Raw genomic sequence first — 25,064 nt, 5'->3', positions numbered from 1 at the left:
GTGAGTATGGTTCAAAAAGGAAGGCTAGGGCCATGTATGACACCAGAGTGATAGATAGAGGATAAAACTGGGACTGTATAACTAAGCAAAAACTAGAGCAGACAATGATGGTGATTAAACATATAGAAATATAAGACAGTTTTTAAAATGAGGGAGAACAAGTGAATGCCAACATTGCAAGGTGTTGAAAATGAGATGGTATATGAGAAAAAATACAGTCAATGAAAACTAGGGTCTACAGTTAAAAATAACATTGTAATATTCTTCCATTAATTGTAACAAAGGCAATACAACAAAGCTAATAACAGAGGAGGATATAAGGGAGGGGTATGGGATTCTTGTTGTTTCTTCTTTTTTATTTTATTTTAAATTCTTTATTCTTTTATCTTTTTTCTTTTTTTCCTTCCTCTTCTTTTTTTGTGGAAGAAATGGAATTGTTCTCATATAGATTGTGGTGGTGAAAGTATAATTATGTGATTATACTGGGAGCCACTGATTGGTTACTCACGATGGATTACACAGTGTGCAAATACAACTGTTTAAAAATAAACAGAGAGATATAAAAGTGTTGGAGAAGATGTGGAGAGATATACCTATTCCCTGTTGGTAGGGAAGTAGAATGGTGCAGCCTCTCTGGAGGGCAGTGTGGTGGTTCCACTGGATGCTAAGTACAGGGTTGCCAAATGATCCTGCAACCCCATTATTTGGTGTATGCTTGGAAGAACTGAAAGCAGGGACATGAATAGACATTTACACACTGGTGCTTATGGCAGCAGTATTCACAATCTGCAAAGAATGGAGGTGGTCTAAGGGTACATCGATGGAAGGGCAAGCTGTGGTGTATACACACAATGAAATACTGAACAGCTACAAGAAGGAATGACGTCATGAGGCATGCAACTAGGTGAATGAACCTTGAAGACATTACGTTGAGTGAAATAAGCCAGAAAAAAAAGGACAAATATTGTAAGACCTCACTAATATAAAATTACTATATTGAGCAAATGCTGAGAATTGAATTTGAGAGCACAGGTACCAGGGGATAGAATGTGGACAGAGATTGGGCAATCAACAATGCAGGAGTGTAGAGTGTTCAATGAGGTTTGTTATAAATTTTTTTAGATTGTAAAGTCTTATGGCAGTCACATCTATTCCTGAGTTTGACTATTATTTAAGAGATGTTTATTTGGTACAAAATTTATATTCTCTGTAGCACGCTTTCCAGTATAACCTGTATGGTCAGTTTATTTAAACAACATGATTGCATGGAACCTAGAATGGGAAATGAGATCTTGTTATTCTGTACAGGTTAATATGATACCCCAATACACCCCAGAGTACTTTGGGCTGAAAATAAAAAAGTATTTGCAAAGTCCCCTTGAGGGACTGGGAAAAATGTGGAAATATTAAACTTCCTCACCTGGGGAATTCCTGATACTCCTGCAAGCATTAGGGAATCCTAATTTAATAAGTCAAGCCCTCACTCTTGGGGCTTGCCCTTATGAAACTTATTCCTGCAGAGGAAAAGCTTAGCCTACCAATAATTACGTCTAAGAGTCACCCCCCGAGAACTTCTTTTGTTGCTCAGATATGGCCTGTTTCTCTCAGCCAACTCTGCAAATAAACTCACTACCTCCTCCCCTACATGACTCCTAGGGGTGTAAGTCTCCCTAGCAACATGGGACAGGACTTCCAGGGATGAGCCTGGCCCTGGCATTGTGGGATTGAGAATTCTGTCTTGGCCCAAAGGGAAAAAAGAAAGGAAACAAAATAAAGCTCAGTGGCTGAGAGATCTCAAATACTGTAGAGTTGAGAGTTCAATCTAGAGGTTATTCTTACACATTCTATAGATATTCCTTTAGTTTCTAGTGTATTAGAATAGCTAGAAGGAAATACCTGAATCTGTTGAACAGTAATCCAGTAAACTTGATTTTTGATGATAATTGTATAACCATATAGCTTTTATTGTGTGACTCGGTGATAGTGAAAACCTGGTGACTGACACTCCCTTTACCCAGTGTCTGGGCAGATAAGTAATAAAATAATGACAAAAAATATATAAATAATAGGAGGGCAGTAAGGGTAATGGGATGGTTTGGGTGTTCTTTTTTATTTCTTTTTTAAATATTTTTTTCCTTTATTCTGGAATAATGAAGATGTTTGAACATTGTAGCAATGAATGCAAAACTATATGGCGATACTGTGAGCCACTGATTGTATACTTTGGATGGATTATATAATGTGTGAGTATATCTCAATAAAATTGCATTAAAAAAGTATGCTTTTATTGGCTATTTAAGGAAATGAGGAAAAAATGAAGATGAGGGAAGTCACAGACACAGGGAAAGACACAAAGAAAAGAGCAAGAGTGGGACATACGTAGAAAAAGAAAGACAGGAGAGACAAGATTCAGGGGTAGGTGCTAAGAGGGAGAGACAGAAAAGGAAAAACCAAAATGGACAAGGACAAAAGAGTAAATAAAAGGAGAGAGTTTGAAGGAGATGATAGAGAGAGTAAATAAAAGGAGAGAGTTTGAAGGAGATGATAGAGATGGAAAGTTTGACACAAAAACTTTCACACTGAGATGCTAAGAAATGCATTCTGAAAAAACAGCATACGCACTAGAGTGATGCCACTGAAAAGGAGTCAAAGAGATGAACAGATGAGATTAAAGGCTTTATATTGTGATCTTCAGTGATACTGCTGAAAAAGATATTTCACTGTATAAAAATGGCACTGCCTTCTCTTTGTTCTTTCCTCAAGGATTGGGCTACAGGTAGATGGTTCCTGCTCTTGGTTTAATTTGCCCAGGATAAGAAGAAACAGTTCTGGGTGGAAATATTGCCAGGGAGGCCTTTCTCCTCCAGATTAGCTTATTTTGCTTTGGCAAATGAAAGGAGGACACATCAAAAAATCACAAACAGTATTTAGTGCAAATCTATCTCAACTCATTATATAGCACTCTAATAATCAATTACAAGAACAGGGTCAATTATGACAATTAAAAATAATTTTGAATAGTTGGAAACTGAGGTCAAGAAAATAATTTCTTCCAAAAAGGAAAGCAGGATACTTACATCTGTAATAAAATGCTCAAGTGTAGCATAAGCAATGGCGATTCCATCATGGGTGCTTGTTCCTCTTCCCAATTCATCCAAGATAACCAAGGACTGTGATGTTGCCTTTCTTATTATTTCTGCTGTGTCAGTCAGTTCTTCCATAAATGTACTCCGTCCTTTACATATGTTATCTGCAGCACCCATCCTACAAATAAGATTGATTTTCGTTTGAACTTTCTTATTAGAAAGCCAAGCATCATTTTATGAACAACAAATATTAACAAAAAAACCCCTAGGGATCTATATATTTTAAGCCAATAACAACTGAAATGATAGTAAACAAAAGAAAACATACGCTATCAAATTGAACCTTATAGGAACATTCTGATAGACTCTGTGGTACTAGACAGAGCTCCTGAGAAGTAGGGAAACATCTGACTCCGCCTTTTCCTGACCAATCCATTCCAAATCAAACCACAGGGAAAGACAATGCTTCTCTATGTTGCTATGTTTACAATCCATGAGTACTAGGATACTGTCCAATTAAAAGTTTTTCTGTTGCTTTCTTAAGAAGATTACACACTGACATGACAAATTAAGGTACCATAGATAAAATAATTTATTGATAGAAGATAAATTTTTTTTACTAGACTAATAACAGCAACTAAAACAGGTTCCCAAAGTGTGACTTCATGGAACACAAGTTCTTAGGAATGCATAGATGCATGGGTCCAAAAATGCTGAGTTTCTTTTCTTCAAGATTTCTTGGAGCCTTTAACGTTCTACTACACAGGGACCATTTCTTAAAGGGGGATCTAGTAAGCATCATTTCTCTAAACTCATTTGACCATGTGCTCTCCTGGAGCACCTTATGGTAATAACGTTCTACAGAAACACATTTGGGAAATTGCTGATTTAGTACAAAATGAAACTGGGAAAAAAAAAAAAAAAAAGAAAAGGAATAATTAGATAATACTCAAGGTCATGCAGTTAAGACCAAAATCTAGCATTCCTATTTTTAACCCGCTGGCCAGCTTTCTGGATGCTAGTTAATTATTTTCTCAGAAAAACACCTTCATCAATTTAATTTTGTCAAAATAATTCACCAAGTAGGGCACACCCTTCAGACTTGACCTGCAGCAACATAATGTAGTTTTATTTTTTTGAGAAACTCTTGGTGATATGGTGCTTTAACCTGCTCTGTGGCTGGAGCCCACTAAAGATCAGAGGAGGCTGCATAATCTTTTCCCACAGATGGGTGGAGCTTTATGGAAATGGCTCCAGTAACAACTGGCATTTAGAAACCATAACTTATTCCATCTATGATGGCGTTCATGAGACGGCTTTACTCAAAGCTCTGTCAATTTTATTTGTTTTGTAATCAATGACTGCAAAACATTATTTCTGAAATGGTGCTAACTCAGAGGAGTATTCTGGCTACTTTTTCTTCTCTCTCTCTTTTTTTTTTTCACTTTCTATTTTGAAATACTTTCAAACTTACAGGAGAGTTACATAAAAACAAACCTCATACAGATAACTCCAACATACCCCTAACCCCCCGAGATCTACCAATTTCAAAATTATGCCAGATTTGCCCTTTTTTCCTCCCTCCCTCCCTTCCTCCTTATTTCCTCCCTTACCCCTTTCCTCCCCACCCTTGCTTCCTTCCTTCCTTCCATCCTTCCATCCATCAATCTATCCATCTGTCCGTCTTCCAGGCACTTGAATGTAGGCTGTATACACAATGCTCACTGAATACTTAATTCTGCCATATACATTTCCTAAGAAAAAGGATATTCACTTATGTAACCATGTTAAGGAGAGTGATCAAGTTCAAGAAATTTAACACTGATATGAAACTTAAAAGTCTATACTCCAATTTTTTCATATGTCACAATAATTTCCTTTTGAGCCTTTTCTCTTCCCTTGTTAGATCCCATCCAGGATCATGTATTGCATTTAATTGTCATTGTCTCTTTAGTCACTCTTTTTTTTTTTTTTTAATTGTGGGAATATATATGAAACATAACCTTTTCCACTTCAACCACTCCCAAACATACAATTCAATGGAATTAATCACATTCACAGTATTGTGGTACCCTCCCTATCTTCCATTACAAAAAACTTCCCCATCTCCCCCAAAACCCGACACCCATTATATATTAATTCCTAATTCCCCTTGCCCCCTACCTCTGGAAACCTGTACTCTACTTTCTGTCTCTATGAACCCTCATATTCTTTGATATTTTCATTGTAGTTGCCATGAGGCTTAAATTTAACATTCCAAATCTATAACAATCTTGGTTGCTTTAATACCAACAACTTCAATAGCGTACACAAACTATGTTCCTATATCCCTCAGTCCCCCCTCCTTATGTAGCTCTTACCACAAACTACATATTTATATATGAGTCCAAAACCACTGATTTATCACTATATTTTATGCATTTGCCTTTCACATCCTGTAAGAAGTAAGAAGTGGAGTTACAAACCAAAAATACAATAATACTGGCATTGATATTTACTCAAGCTATTACTCTCAGTGGAGATTCTAATTTTTTCATGTAGCTTTGATCTGTCGTCTATTGTCCTTTTCCTTAACTTGCAGAACTCTCTTTAGCAACTCTTGTAGGACTGCTCTGGTGGTGACAAATTACCTTTTATTTATCTGGGGATGTTTTAAACTCTCCCTCAATTTTGAGAGACAGCTTTGCCAGATATAGAAACCTTGGTTGGCAATTTTTTTGCTTGCAGCACTTTAAATATGTTATTCCTTTGCCTTCTTGCCTCCACGGTTTCTGAAGAGAAACTGGCACTTAATCTTAAGACTTCTTTGAATATGACATGCTGCTCCTCTCTTGCAGCTTTTGGAATTCTTGCTTTAGCTTTGGTATTCAACAATTTGATTATAATATGCTATGGCCTGGGTCTATTTGGGTTTATTCTTTATTGGAGTTTGTTGAACACCCTGGATATGTATATTCATATCTTTCATTAAATTTGGGAATTTTCATCCATTCTTTCTTTTTTTTTTTAATCTTCATTTTATTGAGATATATTCACATACCACGCAGTCATACAAAACAAATCGTACTTTGGATTGTTTACAGTACCATTACATAGTTGTACATTCATCACCTAAATCAATTCCTGACACCTTCATTAGCACACACACAAAAATAACAAGAATAATAATTAAAGTGAAAAAGAGCAATTGAAGTAAAAAAGAACACTGGGTACCTTTGTCTGTTTGTTTCCTTCCCCTATTTTTCTACTCATCCATCCATAAACTAGACAAAGTGGAGTGTGGTCCTTATGGCTTTCCCAATCCCATTGTCACCCCTCATAAGCTACATTTTTATACATCTGTCTTCGAGATTCATGGGTTCTGGGTTGTAGTTTGATAGTTTCAGGTATCCACCACCAGCTACCCCAATTCTTTGGAAACTAAAAAGGGTTCTCTAAAGTGTGCGTAAGAGTGCCCACCAGAGTGACCTCTCGGCTCGTTTTGGAATCTCTCTGCCACTGAAGCTTATTTCATTTCCTTTCACATCCCCCTTTTGGTCAAGAAGATGTTCTCCGTCCCACGATGCCGGGTCTACATTCCTCCCCGGGAGTCATATTCCACGTTGCCAGGGAGATTCACTCCCCTGGGTGTCTGATCCCACGTAGGGGGGAGGGCAGTGATTTCACCTTTCAAGTTGGCTTAGCCAGAGAGAGAGGGCCACATCTGAGCAACAAAGAGGCATTCAGGAGGAGGCTCTTAGGCACAACCATAGGGAGGCCTAGCCTCTCCTTTGCAGCAACCGTCTTCCCAAGGGTAAAACCTATGGTAGAGGGCTCAACCCATCAAACCACCAGTCCCCTATGTCTGTGGTCATGTTAGCAAACATCGAGGTGGGGTAGGCCAATACCCCTGCATTCTCCACAGGCTCCTCAAGGGGGCACTACATCTTTTTTTTTCCCTTGTTTTTTATTTTTTTTTTAACTTTCCCTTCTTTTTTAAATCAACTGTATGAAAAAAAAGTTAAAAAGAAAACAAACATACAATAAAAGAACACTTCAAAGAGACCATAACAAGGGAGTAAGAAAAAGACAACTAACCTAAGATAACTACTTAACTTCCAACATGTTCCTACTTTACCCCAAGAAAGTTACCTAATACAGCAACATTTCTGTGAACTTGTTCCTACTATATCCATCAGAAATTAACAGACCATAGTCATTCCTGGGCATCCCCAGAACGTTAAATAGCTTATCTGTTCTTCTTGGATTATTGTTCCCCCTTCCTTAATTGCTCTCTATTGCTAGTTCCCCTACATTCTACATTATAAACAATTTGTTTTACATTTTTCAAAGTTCACATTAGTGGTAGCATATAATATTTCTCTTGTTGTGCCTGGCTTATTTCGCTCAGCATTATGTCTTCAAGGTTCATCCATGCTGTCATATGTTTCACAAGATCGTTCCTTCTTGCTGCCGTGTAGTATTCCATCGTGTGTATATACCACATTTTCTTTATCCACTCATCTGTTGAAGGACATTTGGGTTGTTTCCATCTCTTGGCAATTGTGAATAATGCTGCTATGAACATTGGCGTGCAGATATCTGTTCGTGTCACTGCTTTCCGACCTTCCGGGTATATACCGAGAAGTGCAATCGCTGGATCGAATGGTAACTCTATATCTAGTTTTCTAAGGAACTGCCAGACTGACTTCCAGAGTGGCTGAACCATTATACAGTCCCACCAACAATGAATAAGAGTTCCAATTTCTCCACATCCCCTCCAGCATTTGTAGTTTCCTGTTTGTTTAATGGCAGCCATTCTAACTGGTGTTAGATGGTATCTCATTGTGGTCTAAATTTGCATCTCTCTAATAGCTAGTGAAGCTGAACATTTTTTCATGTGTTTCTTGGCCATTTGTATTTCCTCTTCAGAGAACTGTCTTTTCATATCTTTTGCCCATTTTATAATTGGGCTGTCTGTATTATTGTCATTGAGTTGTAGGATTTCTTTATATATGCAAGATATCAGTCTTTTGTCAGATACATGGTTTCCAAAAATTTTTTCCCATTGAGTTGGTTGCCTATTTACCTTTTTGAGAAATTCCTTTGAGGTGCAGAAACTTCTAAGCTTGAGGAGTTCCCATTTATCTATTTTCTCTTTTGTTGCTTGTGCTTTGGGTATAAAGTCTAGGAAGTGGCTGCCTAATACAAGGTCTTGAAGATGTTTTCCTACATTATCTTCTAGGAGTTTTATGGTACTTTCTTTTATATTGAGATCTTTGGTCCATTTTGAGTTAATTTTTGTGTAGGGGGTGAGGTAGGGGTCCTCTTTCATTCTTTTGGATATGGATATCCAACTCTCCCAGCCCCATTTGTTGAAAAGACCATTATGACTCAGTTCAGTGACTTTGGGGGCCTTATCAAAGATCAGTCGGCCATAGATCTCAGGGTCTATCTCCGAATTCTCAATTCGATTCCATTGATCTATATGTCTATCTTTGTGCCAGTACCAGGCTGTTTTGGCAACTGTGGCTTTATAATAAGCTTCAAAGTCAGGGAGTGTAAGTCCTCCCACTTCGTTTTTCTTTTTTAGAGTGTCTTTAGCAATTCGAGGCATCTTCCCTTTCCAAATAAATTTGATAACTAGCTTTTCCAAGTCTGCAAAGTAGGTTGTTGGAATTTTGATTGGGATTGCATTGAATCTGTAGATGAGTTTGGGTAAAATTGACATCTTAATGACATTTAGCCTTCCTATCCATGAACATGGAGTATTTTTCCATCTTTTAAGGTCCCCTTCTATTTCTTTTAGTAGAGTTATGTAGTTTTCTTTGTATAGGTCTTTTACATCTTTGGTTAAGTTTATTCCTAGGTACTTGATTTTTTTAGTTGCTATTGAAAATGGTATCTTTTTCTTGAGTGTCTCTTCAGTTTGTTCATTTCTAGCATATAGAAACATTACTGACTTATGTGCATTAATCTTGTATCCCGCTACTTTGCTCAATTTGTTTATTAGCTCTAGTAGCTGTATCGTCGATTTCTCAGGGTTTTCTAGATATAAGATCATATCATCTGCAAACAATGACAGTTTTACTTCTTCTTTTCCAATTTGGATGCCTTTTATTTCTTTGTCTTGCCGGATTGCCCTGGCTAGCACTTCCAGCACAATGTTGAATAACAGTGGTGACAGCGGGCATCCTTGTCTTGTTCCTGATCTTAGATGGAAGGCTTTCAGTCTCTCACCATTGAGTACTATGCTGGCTGTGGGTTTTTCATATATGCTCTTTATCATGTTGAGGAAGTTTCCTTCAATTCCTACCTTTTGAAGTGTTTTTATCAAAAACGGATATTGGATTTTGTCAAATGCTTTTTCAGCATCTATTGAGATGATCAATTGATTTTTCCCTTTCGAGTTTTTAATGTGTTGTAATACATTGATTGTTTTTCTTATGTTGAACCATCCTTGCATGCCTGGAATGAACCCCACTTGGTCATGGTGTATGATTTTTTTAATGTGTCTTTGGATTCGATTTGCAAGTATTTTGTTGAGGATTTTTGCATCTATATTCATTAGGGAGATTGGCCGGTAGTTTTCCTTTTTTGTAGCATCTTTGCCTGGTTTTGGTATTAGATTGCTGTTAGCTTCATAAAATGAGTTAGGTAGTGTTCCATTTTCTTCAATGTTTTGAAAGAGTTTGAGTAAGATTGGTGTCAGTTCTTTCTGGAAAGTTTGGTAGAATTCCCCTGTGAAGCCATCTGGCCCTGGGCATTTATTTGTGGGAAGATTTTTGATGACTGATTGGATCTCTTTGCTTGTGATGGGTTGGTTGAGGTCTTCTATTTCTTCTCTGGTCAGTCTAGGTTGTTCATATGTTTCCAGGAAATTGTCCATTTCTTCTACATTATCCAGTTTCTTGCCATACAGTTGTTCATAATATCCTCTTATAATTTTTTTAATTTCTTCAGGATCTGCAGTTATGTCACCTTTTTCATTCATTATTTTGTTGATATGGGTCTTCTCTCTTTTTGATTTTGTCAGTCTAGCTAGGGGCTTGTCAATCTTGTTGATCTTCTCAAAGAACCAACTTTTGGTGATATTTATCCTCTCTATTGTTTTTTTGTTCTCTATGTCATTTATTTCTGCTTTAATCCTTGTTATTTCTTTTCTTCTACTTGGTTTAGGATTGGTTTGCTGTTCATTTTCTAGCTTCTTCAGTTGATCCATTAGTTCTTTGATTTTGGCTCTTTCTTCCTTTTTAATATATGCATTTAGTGCTATAAATTTCCCCCTCAGCACTGCTTTTGCTGCATCCCATAGGTTTTGGTATGTTGTGTTCTCATTTTCATTCGTCTCTATATATTTAGCAATTTCTCTGGCTATTTCTTCTTTAACCCACTGATTGTTTAGGAGTGTGTTGTTTAACCTCCAGGTATTTGTGAATTTTCTAAGTCTCTGATGGTTATTGACTTCTAATTGTATTCCATTGTGGTCAGAGAATGTGCTTTGAATAATTTCAATCTTTTTAAATTTTTTGAGGCGTGTTTTATGTCCCAGCATATGATCTATTCTGGAGAAAGTTCTGTGAGCACTAGAAAAGTATGTGTATCCTGGTGATTTGGGATGTAATGTTCTGCATATGTCTGTTAAATCTAATTCATTTATCAGATTGTTTAGGTTTTCAATTTCCTTATTGGTCTTCTTTCTGGTTGATCTATCTATAGGAGAGAGTGATGTGTTGAAGTCTCCCACAATTATTGTGGAAACATCAATTGCTTCCTTTAGTTTTGCCAGTGTTTCCCTCATGTATTTTGTGGCACCTTGATTGGGTGCATAGACATTTACGATTGTTATTTCTTCTTGTTGAATTGCCCCTTTTATTAGTATGTAGTGGCCTTCTTTGTCTCTCAAAACATCCCTGCATTTGAAGTCTATTTTATCTGAGATTAATATTGCTATACCTGCTTTCTTTTGGCTGTAGCTTGCATGAAATATTTTTTTCCATCCTTTCACTTTCAGTTTCTTTGTGTCCCTGTGTCTAAGATGAGTCTCTTGTATGCAACATATTGATGGTTCATTTTCTTTGATCCATTCTGCGAATCTATATCTTTTAATTGGGGAGTTTAATCCATTTACATTCAACGTTATAACCGTGAAGGCATTTCTTGAATCAGCCATCTTATCCTTTGGTTTATGTTTGTCATATTTTTCCCCTCTGTCTTTTAATATCCTTTATTGTACCCATACCGAATCTCTTTAGTACTGAACCTTTCTCCAAGTCTCTCTGTCCTTTCTTTGTTTCTCTGTCTGTAGGGCTCCCTTTAGTATCTCCAGTAGGGCAGGTCTCTTGTTAGCAAATTCTCTCAGCATGTTTGTCTGTGAAAAATTTAAGCTCTCCCTCAAATTTGAAGGAGAGCTTTGCTGGATAAAGTATTCTTGGCTGGAAATTTTTCTCACTCAGAATTTTAAATATGTCGTGCCACTGCCTTCTCGCCTCCATGGTGGCTGCTGAGTAGTCACTACTTAGTCTTATGCTGTTTCCTTTGTATGTGGTGAATTGCTTTTCTCTTGCTGCTTTCAGAACTTGCTCCTTCTCTTCTGTGTTTGACAGTGTGATCAGTATATGTCTCGGAGTGGGTTTATTTGGATTTATTCTATTTGGAGTTCGCTGAGCATTTATGATTTGTGTATTTATGTTGTTTAGAAGATTTGGGAAGTTTTCCCCAACAATTTCTTTGAATACTCTTCCTAGACCTTTAACCTTTTCTTCCCCTTCTGGGACACCAATGAGTCTTATATTCGGACGTTTCATATTATCTATCATATCCCTGAGGTCCATTTCGATTTTTTCAATTTTTTTCCCCATTCTTTCTTTTATGCTTTCATTTTCCATTCTGTCATCTTCCAGGTCACTGATTCGTTGTTCAACTTCCTCTAGTCTTGTACTATGAGTGTCCAGAATCTTTTTAATTTGGTCAACAGTTTCTTTAATTTCCATAAGATCATCCATTTTTTTATTTAGTCTTGCAATGTCTTCTTTATGCTCTTCTAGGGTCTTCTTGATTTCCTTTGTATCCCGTACTATGGTCTCATTGTTCATCTTTAGTTCTTTGAGTAGCTGCTCTAGGTGCTGTGTCTCTTGTGATCTCTTGATTTGGGTGCTTGGGCTTGGGTTATCCATATCGTCTGGTTTTTTCATATGCTTTATAATTTTCTGTTGTTTTTGGCCTCATGGCATTTGCTGAACTTGATAGGGTTCTTTTAGGATTTGTAGACCAATTGAAGTCCTTATCTCTACTTTATCAGATCTACAGCTTCATGGAGTACACTTTCTCTAACTAACCAGCAGGTGGCGTCCACAAGCCACCTGTTCTCCACAAGCCAGTTCTCCCCTGCTTAGCCTTTTTGGTGAGTGGGGGAGTGAGTCTTGTGGGGTCCAATTGGTGTATCAAGCTTGCGTGTGTAGTTGGTGTTGCCTGCCCTGTATATGGGTCATGTTTCTGGGCAGTCAGGGAGGGGGGTGGCCCTAACAATCAAATCTCCCTGGTGATCCTAGAGTTTTAAAGCTGCTGCAATAGTCTAATCCTTCAGTTCAGTCCTGCCACAGTTTGTCTCTGCCACTGACCCACAAGTCCTTGGTATTGGCGTATGGCTCCTGAGACTTGCAAGTGGGCCCCTCTTCCAGGCTGTGCACCCGAGGTCCTCTGTTGAGGGATGACTGTGCTATGTCGCAGGTGAGTGCCGTCCCCCCAGGGCAGTTCTGGGCTGCTGGGCTGTGTAGGGAGGCTCCCAGTCTGCTGAAATGATGGCTGAATGGGGCTTTGTTAATTCACACTGCTCCACCTTCCCAACTCTGGGACAATCAGCTGAGGTTGCAGGGAAGGCTAATGTCCACGCCCAGTTTTGTGGTGTGTGCCTGTTATTTGAAGCACTTCCATCACACTGGGTTGTCTGGGGCAGCTCTGGGCTATGGGGCTGGCGATGGGCAGGAGTGTTTCCTGTCCACCAGGATGATGGCTGTGAGCGGACACCCCCTTTTTCTTGGGAAGTTGTGGTGGTTAGTGAATTTTCTCAGCCACTGGATTATTGCCTTTTGTCTCAGAGCTCTCTTAGATCTGCTCTTGACTTGACCTGCCGAAATTGCAAGTCTTTGAAGCTTTCTGTATTAGGCTTCTTAGAGTAATTATTTTAGAAAAAGAAAAAAGGATTAAAAAAAAAAAAAAAGGCCCTCCTCAGAGATCTAATGGGTTATTGAAATGCTAAGAGACAAAGCAACCAGGGCCATTAAGGAAAGGTCCACAGGGCAGAGAGATCAGCTTTGCTTCGGGATTTGCATATGCACCTCAAGGCCTGAGCTCTGCCCTTCCCCTTTCTATGTTCACCAGAACTCCAAAAATCCTCCACTTTTATTTTGGAGTTTTTCGTGTTGTTTTTTTTCTATGCCTGTCTCCTCTCTGCTGGGCTGGCTGCTCTCAGATTCTCTGGTGTCTGGTCTCAGTCTATCTATGGTTGGAGTTTGGATCAGTAGAATGAGATTCCGATAAGGGCTGCCACTGCAGTTCTCCCTTCTCCTTCCCGGAGCTGACGGCCCCTCCTCCCACCGGACTGAGCCTGGCAGGGAGGGGCGCGGGACCCCTGGCCGCAAAAACTTACAGATTTCGCTGATCTCAGCAGTTCCACGTTTTCATGAGTGTTGTATGAAGTATGCCCAAAGTCAGATTGCTCTGTGGTGTCCAGTCCACGCAGTTCCTGGCTTTGTACCTACTTTCCTGGAGGAGTAACTAAAACATACAGCTCACCAGTCCGCCATCTTGCCCCACCCTTCCATCCATTATTTCTTTAAACATTCTCTGTCCCTTTCTCTCTTTCTTTTCCTTCTGGGATTCCCAAAATGTATTGGTACATTGGCTTGATGGTGCCTCACATGGTCCTCATGCTCTGTTCACTTTTCTTCATTCTTTTCTTCTTTTTGCTCCTCAGACTGAATGATTTGAATCATCTTATCTTCAACTTCACTGATTCTTTCTTCTCCCAGATCCTATCTGCTGTTGAATCCCTCTAGGGAATTTTTAATTTCTGTTATGAGGTCTTCAGCTTTGTTTGATTCATTTTCGTATTTTCTGTTTCTCTACTGATCTTGTCTTTGTGTTCTTCTATCATTTTCTTGATTTCCTTTAATTCTTTGTCCATGTTTTCCTTTAGCTTTTTGAGCATATTTAGGACGATTTTTTAAAAGTCTTTGTCTAGTATGTCCCAGGTCTGGTCCTCCTCACTGATGGCTCTGATGTTTCAATCTTCTTTGTCTGGGTGCATTTCCTGTTTCCATGTATTGTAGCCTTTTGTTTAAATTTGCACATTTTGATATTTAAATGTGTTTTCACTGAAATTTAGACTCTGAGGTATCTGTTCCTTAAGCTTTTATCTAGCTAGTATTATGACAGAGGGGTCCTTGATTGCCCAGAGTTAAAAAAAAAAAAAAGGAGGAAAAAAGAAAACTTCTTTCTTGGTCTTTGAAGATCAACCTGTGCAAGTGCTCTCCTTCAGGGCTTATCTATAGAATGGGATTAGAGAATAGCTCTAGGCCAAAGTGAAGGAGCTTCCCTGATCCTTTCTGTACATGCATCTTGTCATGGGCATGCCTGTGTGGTCCTGGAAATTTCTCTGTTTACTTTGTTCTGAATTCTGTATATTCCCTCTTTTCTAGGAAACAGTTTCCTCATTTGTCCTGGGCACTACACTGTATATTCTACAGTGAGCAATCCCTTGTCCCAGGCAGCACAACTTGACTGCTTTCCCACAGTGTTCTGTAGGAGAGTTCCATCAGCTGCCTTTTACACAGGGCAAGTTTTGGGATGGTGAGTCCCTCAGGCCACCACCAGACAGACAGGACCAGACATACATGCTACCAATGTACACACGAGGTTACTCTGCACTGAGCCAGTGAGGGATGCAGGAAGGGCCAGTCAGGGCAGAATGAGATCTTACCACTTTGAAGTACACTTTTTTTTGATTTGGCACTTGCCCTGTTACTGCAATCCTCTAACTGTTTTCTGGAGCTTGAGAAAGATGTTTCTGCCATTTCTTGCTGGTTGTTCAAAGCTTCCATGGAGGGATGGAACCCTGAAGCGTCTCTCTCCATCAATTTGACCATTCTGGCTACTTTTTTGAAGTTCAAATATTATTATTTTCCTCAATTTCTAATGTTTACTAATATTTTAAACTTTCCTATCTCTGAAACTATTAGGAATTCTTTAGAATGATGATGTCTGACCTCCATTTAGCATTGTTTGCCTTTATTCATGGACACTTGTGATCTGACAACATAGTAAAGCTTTGGCTGATAATAAAATGCTCTGATAAGGTAAATATTTTTTGGAGTCTTTTATTCGATAGCATCAGAGTGACAAGCAAGCACTGGATAAGATCTTTATACAACATAAGTATTACACTTGTTTAAGTATTACACTTCTGTGCTTTCTAAAACAAAGGTAACAGAGTGGTCTCACTGGGAATTGCAGGATGCTTCGGGGGAAGAGATTCTTAGGCAGATGCATACACATATGAAACATTTAGTATATGACAAAGGTGAGATTTCAAATCAGAGGGGGAAGGATGAATGATTAATCAATAAAAGATTTAAACTGTTTTTTACAGAAAAAAAATAAAGATGTGTCTGTACTCAAACCATATTCCAAAACAAATTTACATGGATTTAAAAGTTGAATGTAAAAATAAAAACTATAAAATATCAGGTGATTTGTGTATGTGAAATTTAATCTCTGGACAGGTGTGTAGGTGACTATATCCATGGCATCAAAAACATAAAAGTTTAATCATGGATTTCACTATCTAAAATTCTCAACCCTCTGTACAGCAAAAACACAATGTCCTAGTTTGCTAATGCTGCAGAATGCAAAACACCAGAGATGGATAGGCTTTTATAAAACGGGGGTTTATTTTGCTACACAGTTACAGTCTTAAGGCCACAAAGCGTCCAAGGTAACACACCAGCAATCGGGTACCTTCACCGGAGGATGGCCAATGGCGTCCGGAAAACCTCTGCTAGCTAGGAAGGCAGCCGGCATCTGCTCCAAAGCTCTGGCCTCAAAATGGCTTTCTCCCAGGACGTTCCTCTCTAGCAAGCTTGCTCCTCTTCAAAACAGCACTCCCAGCTGCACTCACTTCCATCTCTGAGTCAGCACGTTTATATGGCTCCACTGATCAAGGCCCACCCTCAATGGGTGGGGCCACGCCTCCATGGCAATATCCCATCAGTTATCATCTACAGTTGGGTGGGGTGCATCTCCCTGCAAACAACCTAATTCAAACGTTCCAACTTAATCCCCACTATTATGTCTGCCCCACAAGATTGCATCAAAGAATATGGCTTTTTCTGGGGGACATAATACATTCAAACCGGCACACACATCATTAAAATATTAAAAGGAAAACCACAAATTGAGAACAATATTTGCAACACATATGAAACGGTTAATACTCCTAAAATAAAAAAGCTCACAAAGCAAAACAGAACGAGGAACAGGACAACAGAAAGACAGGCCAAGGATATAAAGAGTTAATTCACAAAAGAAATAAACCCATGAAAATGTTCAAATATGCGACTCAAACAGGAAAGAAATGCTATTTTCATTTATTAATTAGTAAAGATTAAAAACAATGATATCCACTGCCGTCAAGAGCGTGAGGGAAAAAGGTATTCTTATGCAGTATCAGTTGAGATTGTGAGTTGTTACAATCTTTCAAAAAGGGGATGTCTTTAGATTCAGTGGATGAGCCCGCTAGGGAAAGAGATCTACCCAACTGTTGAGGATGCCCATCACAGTTAGTATAATAACTGAAATAGTTTCATTTAGATATATGGGCAGCAGCAAGGATTAAAGAAAAAAATTGAGGACAGTTGAGAAAAACTGACAGTATGAGAGAAAAGGACTGAGAAAAACCAATAAAACAATTATCACAGAGAAAACTGATAAAAATACAATTCACTGAAAAGAATTAAAACAAACAAAACCAAACCTCTATTTGGTGTCTTCAAAGAGATTAAGGAGGAGATCTCAGATTTAAGCTAAGAACAGGCTACCAGAAAAGGAAAAACTAGAGTGCAAAAAAGTCTTGGAAACTAACATTGCGATCACTGAAAATTTCACTGAACAGGTGGAATTAAAATTAGACACAGTGAAGGACAGAATTTTTAATTTAGAGAATAAATTCAAAGAAATCTCCCAGCATAGTAAACAGAATGATCCAGAAATGGAAAGTACACATGAACAATTTTAAAACATGGAGGACAGGTCCTGAAGGTCTAAAGTCCATCTAATAAGAAATGCAGAAGACAGAAATTGACCTACAGATTTTATGTATCTGCCACAACAATTTATGCCTGCTATTCCTGACACATGCCACATACTTTTTTTTTTTTTAAATAACAGCCTTATTGAGATATAATTCACATACCACAACATTCACCCTTTTAAAGTATATAATACAGTAAGGTTTTTATTTTTCTGAATGATACCACACACTTCTATCCCTCTGTGCTTTCCCCCATGGTTCTGTTAGCCTAGAATAACTGCATCCTCTTTTTCTGCTGATTGAAAGCCTGGCTTGCCTTTCTTTAAGCTTCTTTGACTTAACTGTCCCTGATCTCTACCACCCCTACCCCCTTAGAATTGTTCTTTGAGAGTAGACCATTGTATTCTCAAATGCCAAGCAGTGTGTCTCATACTTGAGATGTGCAACACAAGCTTGAAAAAACTGTTTCCAGGATGGGTATAATACTATTTGCCCAACCCAAATCACTCAAGAGTGAACAATTTTGTGAATATACAAAATAAAGTTAAAAAAATAAAGAAGAAGAAAAACTGATGAATCATTTGTGGGAAAAGCTGCAAGGGGTAAAAAGATTTAAACTTACGTTTTCCTTTGTGCTTTCATATAAATTAGGGTATTCTAATACTGAATTTATTCTAAAAAACATGAAATTAAAAATATATACTCCTAGGAAACATCAGAAAATCTTAATTTTTAAATGAGATCCCCCAAATGAACTTTTAACATTTTCATGGTAAACTTATTATTATGATAATAGGGTACCTGACAATTAAATATTGGGGACACAACCTCAACAGTATTCATTCATATTCCACACAGTTGAAAAAGCTGCATTTTAAAAACGAATTCCAATTTTTGTTTTTCACAATAACTTATTAACATAAAAATGTCTTTCCTAATCTAAATTGTTCATGGTAAAGCCAAGTCTGTGCTAATGAAGTATAATTTTTAAAAATGTTCTTTCTTTTTAAACTTTCTGCTTATCCAAACTGCCTTTGCAGTTTCGAGGTCGTCCTGACAAGACTAACAGATCATCCATTCTCCATCCTGCCCCTTTTTACATTTTGTCACTGCCAACTGTCCCTGGATGTTCCCGATGATCCTAGCTTAAAAGTCCAGATAGCCCCTCGGTCACCTTTTATCAAAAGCCTTTGCTCTCATCAAACCTTTCCTTTTGATCTGCCTGATCTAGGCAAGCTGTTGACAACAAATTGAGATTATCCCAGACAGAGCTACTTATCCGTCCTGCGAGTTTTTTTTTCTTATGTTCAAATTCTCTACAGAGAATTTTGTCATTTCTTTTTCCAACCATTCCCTCTCCGTGGACAGCAGGGTAGAGCATATCTGATAGCAAAGCATTTGCCATCAGACAGGCAAGAGAATGAAAAAGTCTTGGTGCTAGGAGAGTTCTTACTAACCACTTATATTCTCATTTTACAGACAAGGTAATACATTTCAGAGGTCAAGTGACTATCCCAGGTCGCAGGGATAATTTGTGGCAGAGATAAAAACAATACTTAGGTCTTCCAGTTCCTGTCCTGGGTTTTTCTGAATCATCTCAATGTGCTTATTATTGGGTTGCTAAAGGAGGCCAGACAAGATGTCAGGGGTTTGGGGATGGATTTTTTACTATACAGTGGTCCAGACTCTACTAGTAGGCCAGTGGTTTTCAAATATCCTTTTAGTCAAAGCCTTTGTTCAAGAAATGAAATTTTATGAGGCAACTCACTGGAGATTAGATAAGGGACAGATGCTCTGGTAGAGACCCTTCGTCCCAGCTAGAGGGACTCTGTGGGACTTCAGTGCCTTGTAGACCAGTCTGAAAGCCACTGTTAGGAGCCAACACAGTTCCTATTACAATTCTACTTTTCCATATCATCTGATGATATAAAGTATCAATACTGCCCTGCAGACATTCAGGAAATACTGACTCATCAAAACTAGTTGTTGAGGCTATTGGGGAAGTAGGTTTTGTAATATAGATATTTTCAGTTAACATCCCTGAAGAAATGTATGGTTTATTTTCCCAATAAATTTCAGCAATAATTACTTTGTATCACTCTCTTAGACAAAGAATTTTATAATGAAACACATTTTCCTTTTTATCTTGGCTACTAAGGAAATTAAGTAAAGAGGACTTTGTAATAACAATTAGCAACCCTGAACTTATGTTTCTGTCCTAATTTTCTCTTTGTCCCAATGTCTTTGGATACCATTTTCCTCCTTTATTATCCTACTATAGTGTATAGAACTCAGTAAACTGCCTAAAATAAATTTTTGGAGTAAGGCATGGTAAATGTAAGTTAACAGCGAAAAATGTTTATAACTTTCCTATTAAATCAAAAACATTTAGAAGATATAATATTGGGCAATAATTCTGAAAATTCTCAAATGTTAGACTACTGTAGAGATTTAAGGGATTCTAGAACACACACAACCATTATCATTCTGTATTTATTTTCTGTATTTATATTCAAATGTAAAAAATGGAGAATGTATTCTTTAGGTTTCATCTTAACATTAGTTTGCTCTGAGTAGACAGAAGGTTACAGTTATGTGATTAAGAAAAAAAAATCACTCTGATATTTTTAGGAGTGGCAGCAGACTAATCTTCCTAATCCCCCTTCTTTCTCTTTGGGTACAACCTTTATATAGGTCAACAAAGCTTAATAAAGCCTTAATGGAGAAAAGAAATTATTGTTTTGAGCCAATTTCTAAAACTGAGAACACTTTCAAGAAAATCTCAATAACAGTTTGTTTTTATGAGGTATTCATATTTTAAGATAACATTCTAGATGTTTCTCAATTATAGAAAAATGGGTTGGACCTCTGTCCCTTTAAATCATAATCTCTGGGTTTATGCAAGGAAAATGCTAGCATGAGGGAGAAATACTGCAATTAGCCAAAAAAATTTTTTTCATACTGGATGATAAACAGAGTATAAATTTTTAAATTGTTATACAGAGGCAACAATTATTGTATTATATTAGGATTCTTTGACATACTCTAAGTGCTTTAATTTTATTTTTATTTTTAATTCAGTTTTATTGAGATATATTCATATGCCATACAATCATCTAGTGTACAATTAACTGTTCACAGTACCATCATATAGTTATGCATTCATCACCCCAAACAATTTTTGAACATTTTCCTTATTCCAAAAAGAATAAAAATAAAAAGTAAAAAAGAACACCCAAAGTATTCCATCCCTCCCATCCCACCTTATTTTTCATTTAGTTTTTGTCCATATTTTTCTACTCATCTGTCCATATTTTTTTACTCATCTGGATAAAGGGAATGTGAGCCACAGGGTTTTCACAAACACACAGTCACACCACGGCAGCTACACAGTTATGCAGTTGTCCTCAAGAATCGAGACTACTGGGTTGCATTTCCACAGTTTCAGGTATTCCCTTCTAGTTATTCCAATCCACTAAAAACTAAAAAGTAATATCTAAGCAGTGCATAAAAATGCCCTCTAGAGTGACCTCTTGATTCCGTATCAGATCTCTCAGCCACTGAAACTTTATTTTGTTTCCTTTAGCTCCCCCCTTTGGCCAAGAAGATTTTCTCAATCCCAGGATGCTGGGTCTAAGCTCATGCCCGGGAGTCATGTACCGCATTGCCAGGGAGATTTACACCCCTGGGAGTCATGTCCCATGTAGCAGGGAGGGCAGTGAGCTCTCTCAGTGCTTTTCATAGGAGAGTTTTTATGTTAGTTTATTTTGCTTTCTTTCTGAAACTGAAAATGTTCCCGTTTACCTCACTTTGCTAAAAAGTTTGCAGAATTCTGTCCAGAATGGGTATCTCAGCCTTTTGTCTGTCTGTATATGATGTAAATTTTACAAAAGGAAAATAATCTCCTACATAACAAAGTACTCTAACTCTTGAGAGAGATGGTAGAAAGAAGAAAGAAAAAATAAAAATTAAAGTCCAAGAGAAAAATTTGCAAAAGAATTCCAGTTACTTAAATATTTGTAGATACTACTTGGGTATTTAAAATGCAAAAAAACATGTGAAGTAGTAAATCTATGTTGCATTTAATTCACATATGATTTCATTACACATAATAATTAACTCAGAAATAGAATGAAATCACAAATGATTCGCCACTAGTTGTGTGCATTTTTTAAAAAGACTGGAAAATCACATACTTAAATAACAATCTCCAAATGGTAGAATTACTGGTGATTTAAAAAAATCTTCTCTTTTGCACTTTTCTATAGTTTTAAAATTTTGTACAATGAATAAGCATTACTTGTGTATCTAGAAAAACAAATGTTATTTAAAAAAATTCCAAGCAATACATTTAAATAGACTTTATACAATATTGCATTATTACGTTAAGACAAGGCAGACTGATGGTAATTACCAGGTTAAATAATAAGCTTTCTTCTATCAGCATTAAAAGAAACTCTACTAGCATCAAAAAAATTATTATAATAGACAGGAAAAATGTTTCTTTCTCTTGTGTAATCCCTCCTAATAATGGTTGCAATCAGATCACACAGCAGTATTAAAAGTCAATTTATAAAAGTTATAAAACTCAACTGCAAAATAAAACTGAGCAAAAAAACCCATAGTAATCTTTCAGTCAGTGGAAACTGCTGAGAATCAAGACAGTAGCCTAGGAAAATGCTAAGCTTGTACTGGCTCACATGAAACAATGTTCACTAGAATGGTCTGCAAAGCACAGCAGGCCACTTATGAAGGACACCCTGTTTTCCTATCAAAGGAAACCCATGATGTGCTGACTGAGCAAATCATTGTCTAACACATCTAGAGGCTCCCTCTGCCTGGAAAACACAAGAATTTCAAATGAAAATAATTAACGGAACAAATGTTATTTCATAACCTTAATTATATCTGTGAAAAACAGAAATACTAAGGCCATAAAAGGAAAGAGAAGATTAATCAGCCAACAGTTCATAAAAGGAAAGGTAAGATTAGTCATTTTATAGAGGGGAACTCAACACGAGAAGATACATTCTTGATCAGTGAACACATATTATGACCTCAGCAAATCACAACCTCGCTGATACTGTTTTTCCTTCTGTTAACTGTCAGGAGTTGAACTTGAAACAATGGCTCCTAAATGTGGAATTGCTTCAGTAACTTGGAGAAGTTCTTAAAAATAGAGCTCAAGACCTTCCCTTTCCTCTCCTTTCATCTCAGCTCTTACAACAGTATCTCCAGTGCCAAGGCCTGGGATGTGCATACAAAACCAAACCAAATCAAACCATCAGGTATTAAATTCATATCACTTTCAATCAAAAAGATGACGTGAGATATCTTGTTTTTGCCAGACACAGCTACCAGAGCTAAATAAACCACAGAGACATTTATAAGGCAATATTTTTAATGCCAATAAAATCATAATGGCCTACTCATTTAGCAAAATGTCACGTATCATGTGGTTCTTAGTGGTGGTATTTACTACCAATTAGAAGATATGCACTGATTCAAGATGTTTTCTTTCTGTCCATGAAGAATGTATTTTTTTATAGAGTACAAAGACTCCATGGTAGGTGCTCAGTAAATATTTATGGAATTAAATTAAATTGGGCAAACAAATCAGCTATGATCCACATGGTCAAAAGCAAATATTTAAAATAATTTAGTTTAAGCACTTAGATGCCTATTAACTTCCAATTCTCTTTCAAAGCCAACACACTGGTGCCATTCTGAGAACACAGCATTTCCTGAAGCTGGGTGTGAAAAAAGGGAGTTTATGTGGGTAGCATGGCATGAAAATTATTAACTAGGGAACACTTAATGTAAATACCCTTTTCCACCAACATTTAACTGACATAAATAGAAATAAATTATTTTGCTTTTGTCAAGCTATTTTATAACTAGACTTAATAATTCATTGCTTTTCTAAAACTTAATTACTGAGTTTAAAAAGTTACATAAGATTTAAATTTGCATTTATTGGGTTAATAAACAACACACCTTAACATGCAGTGAAGCACTCAAAGGTGTTAATAATGATCCCTGGAAATATGAGTCTAGAAATATTTCATGGATGAATACATATATCACAATACACTAATATAAATATACTGTTACAGTCAAATTTATGTTTGCCAAAACTCAAAAAAATAACAAGAAATCTGCTTCAACAGGAAAAGGTTCATATGAGGTTACAACTAGTGTCCTGTATGTTTACAGGTTTTCACCAATTTATTTATACTTCTTATAGCACAGGGCCTGACACACAGTAGGCACTCGATGAATATTTGTGGAATGCATGAGTTTAAGCCCAGTGTCCTAAATGTTCAATTGATAATACAAAAATAACCAATTTAAAGATAAAATTTGGAGCCAAATCTTATGCAAATATCTCATTCTGCTAGATTTTATTAATATTTTTTCCATACAATACAAAAAGGATTTGGAGTTTTTAGAATAACAACATATTCATAATGTAAGAATTAAATGAATATGAAACTAAGATTACAAGCTATGAAGTAATGATTCTCAAACTCAAGACAAAAATTTTAGCATGAACCTTTAAAATGCTTTTGAAATCACTGTACATCTTTTTTGTAAGCAGGCACAGTACACATACGGAGAAAAAAAATTGCCCTAACACTAATTCAAAAAAATAATTTATCAGGTGGTATTTCATGTATAGGGCATTAATTAATAGAAATAAATTTCCTTAGAAGCAATTTTGCAGTGTATATAAAAACATCATATAATGGATATTTCTTATTCTAATTTTTAATTTTAAAGCAGGATGACAAACTGTTACTACTCTCAGTGAGACTCTAAACTGGTACAGTGTCCTCGGAGAACAAGGAAAATACATATTCCTTACAATCCAGCAATTTCACTCCTAGGTATATCCTTTTCTCAGAGAAACTCAAATATATATACAAGGAGATGAATAAATGAATATGACAGATATAAACAGCAGTTTCTATGTGCAAAAAATTGGAAACATGCTATATATATATCTATCAAGAAAAATGGATAAACTGTGGTCTGCATGTACAATAGAATATCATACTTTAGTGAAAAATGAATGAACTAGAACAGGTACCCACTGGGATGAATTTCATAAAGTTAATAGTGAAGTGGGAAAAAGAGTTGCAGAAGAATACATATACTGTGACATAGCATACAAAATAATTATACAAATTGTTTCAAGAAACATACCTATGTAGTAAAAATGTAGAGGAATGCATGGGATAAACAAAAAGTCAAAAACAGCAGTTTCTCTGGAAGGGATGAAGGAGAATAGGATTAGGGAGGGTTGTATGAGAGGTTTCAATTGTACTGGTAATGCTTTATCTCTTTAATAGGGTGGTGAGTACATGGGGGGTAGTTAAATGTTCGAATTATTTAATAAACAAATTAAAAATATGAGGGCAAAACATTAAGCTATACCCTAGTAAATATCTTAGGGTCATGGGTATACTTTAATGTGGTCCAAGTTGAGGCCTTTCCAATGGTAACAGGAAAAGAGGGGGAATACAGGGAGGGAATGGACAGGTAATATGCCCCTTATACTAGACAGCCGTCCATCCCAAACTGAGTTCTCTGTGGGTAAAGAGATAAAGGAATGTCTATACAACAGACACACTGCGGCCATTAAAAAAAAAGGCTAATCTGTATAAACTGGCAACGAAATGTATCCC

General features: G+C 37.0%; 1 protein-coding gene across 1 annotated transcript in view; it reads right to left on the bottom strand.

Moving 5' to 3' along the window:
* The window catches only part of MSH3 (mutS homolog 3), a 291,930-nt gene that overhangs the window by 20,871 nt on the left and 245,995 nt on the right, over positions 1-25,064 (bottom strand). The window contains exon 21 of the mRNA XM_037801425.1: positions 3,078-3,264. Coding sequence (XP_037657353.1) covers positions 3,078-3,264 — 187 coding nt within the window. The remainder of the gene's footprint in view (positions 1-3,077; positions 3,265-25,064) is intronic.

This window comes from Choloepus didactylus, chromosome 13 (assembly GCF_015220235.1).
Source record: "Choloepus didactylus isolate mChoDid1 chromosome 13, mChoDid1.pri, whole genome shotgun sequence".
Classification (NCBI taxonomy): domain Eukaryota; kingdom Metazoa; phylum Chordata; class Mammalia; order Pilosa; family Megalonychidae; genus Choloepus; species Choloepus didactylus.
The sequence above is the reverse complement of the archived record's forward strand: the minus strand, read 5'-3'. Positions and strand labels throughout refer to the sequence as shown.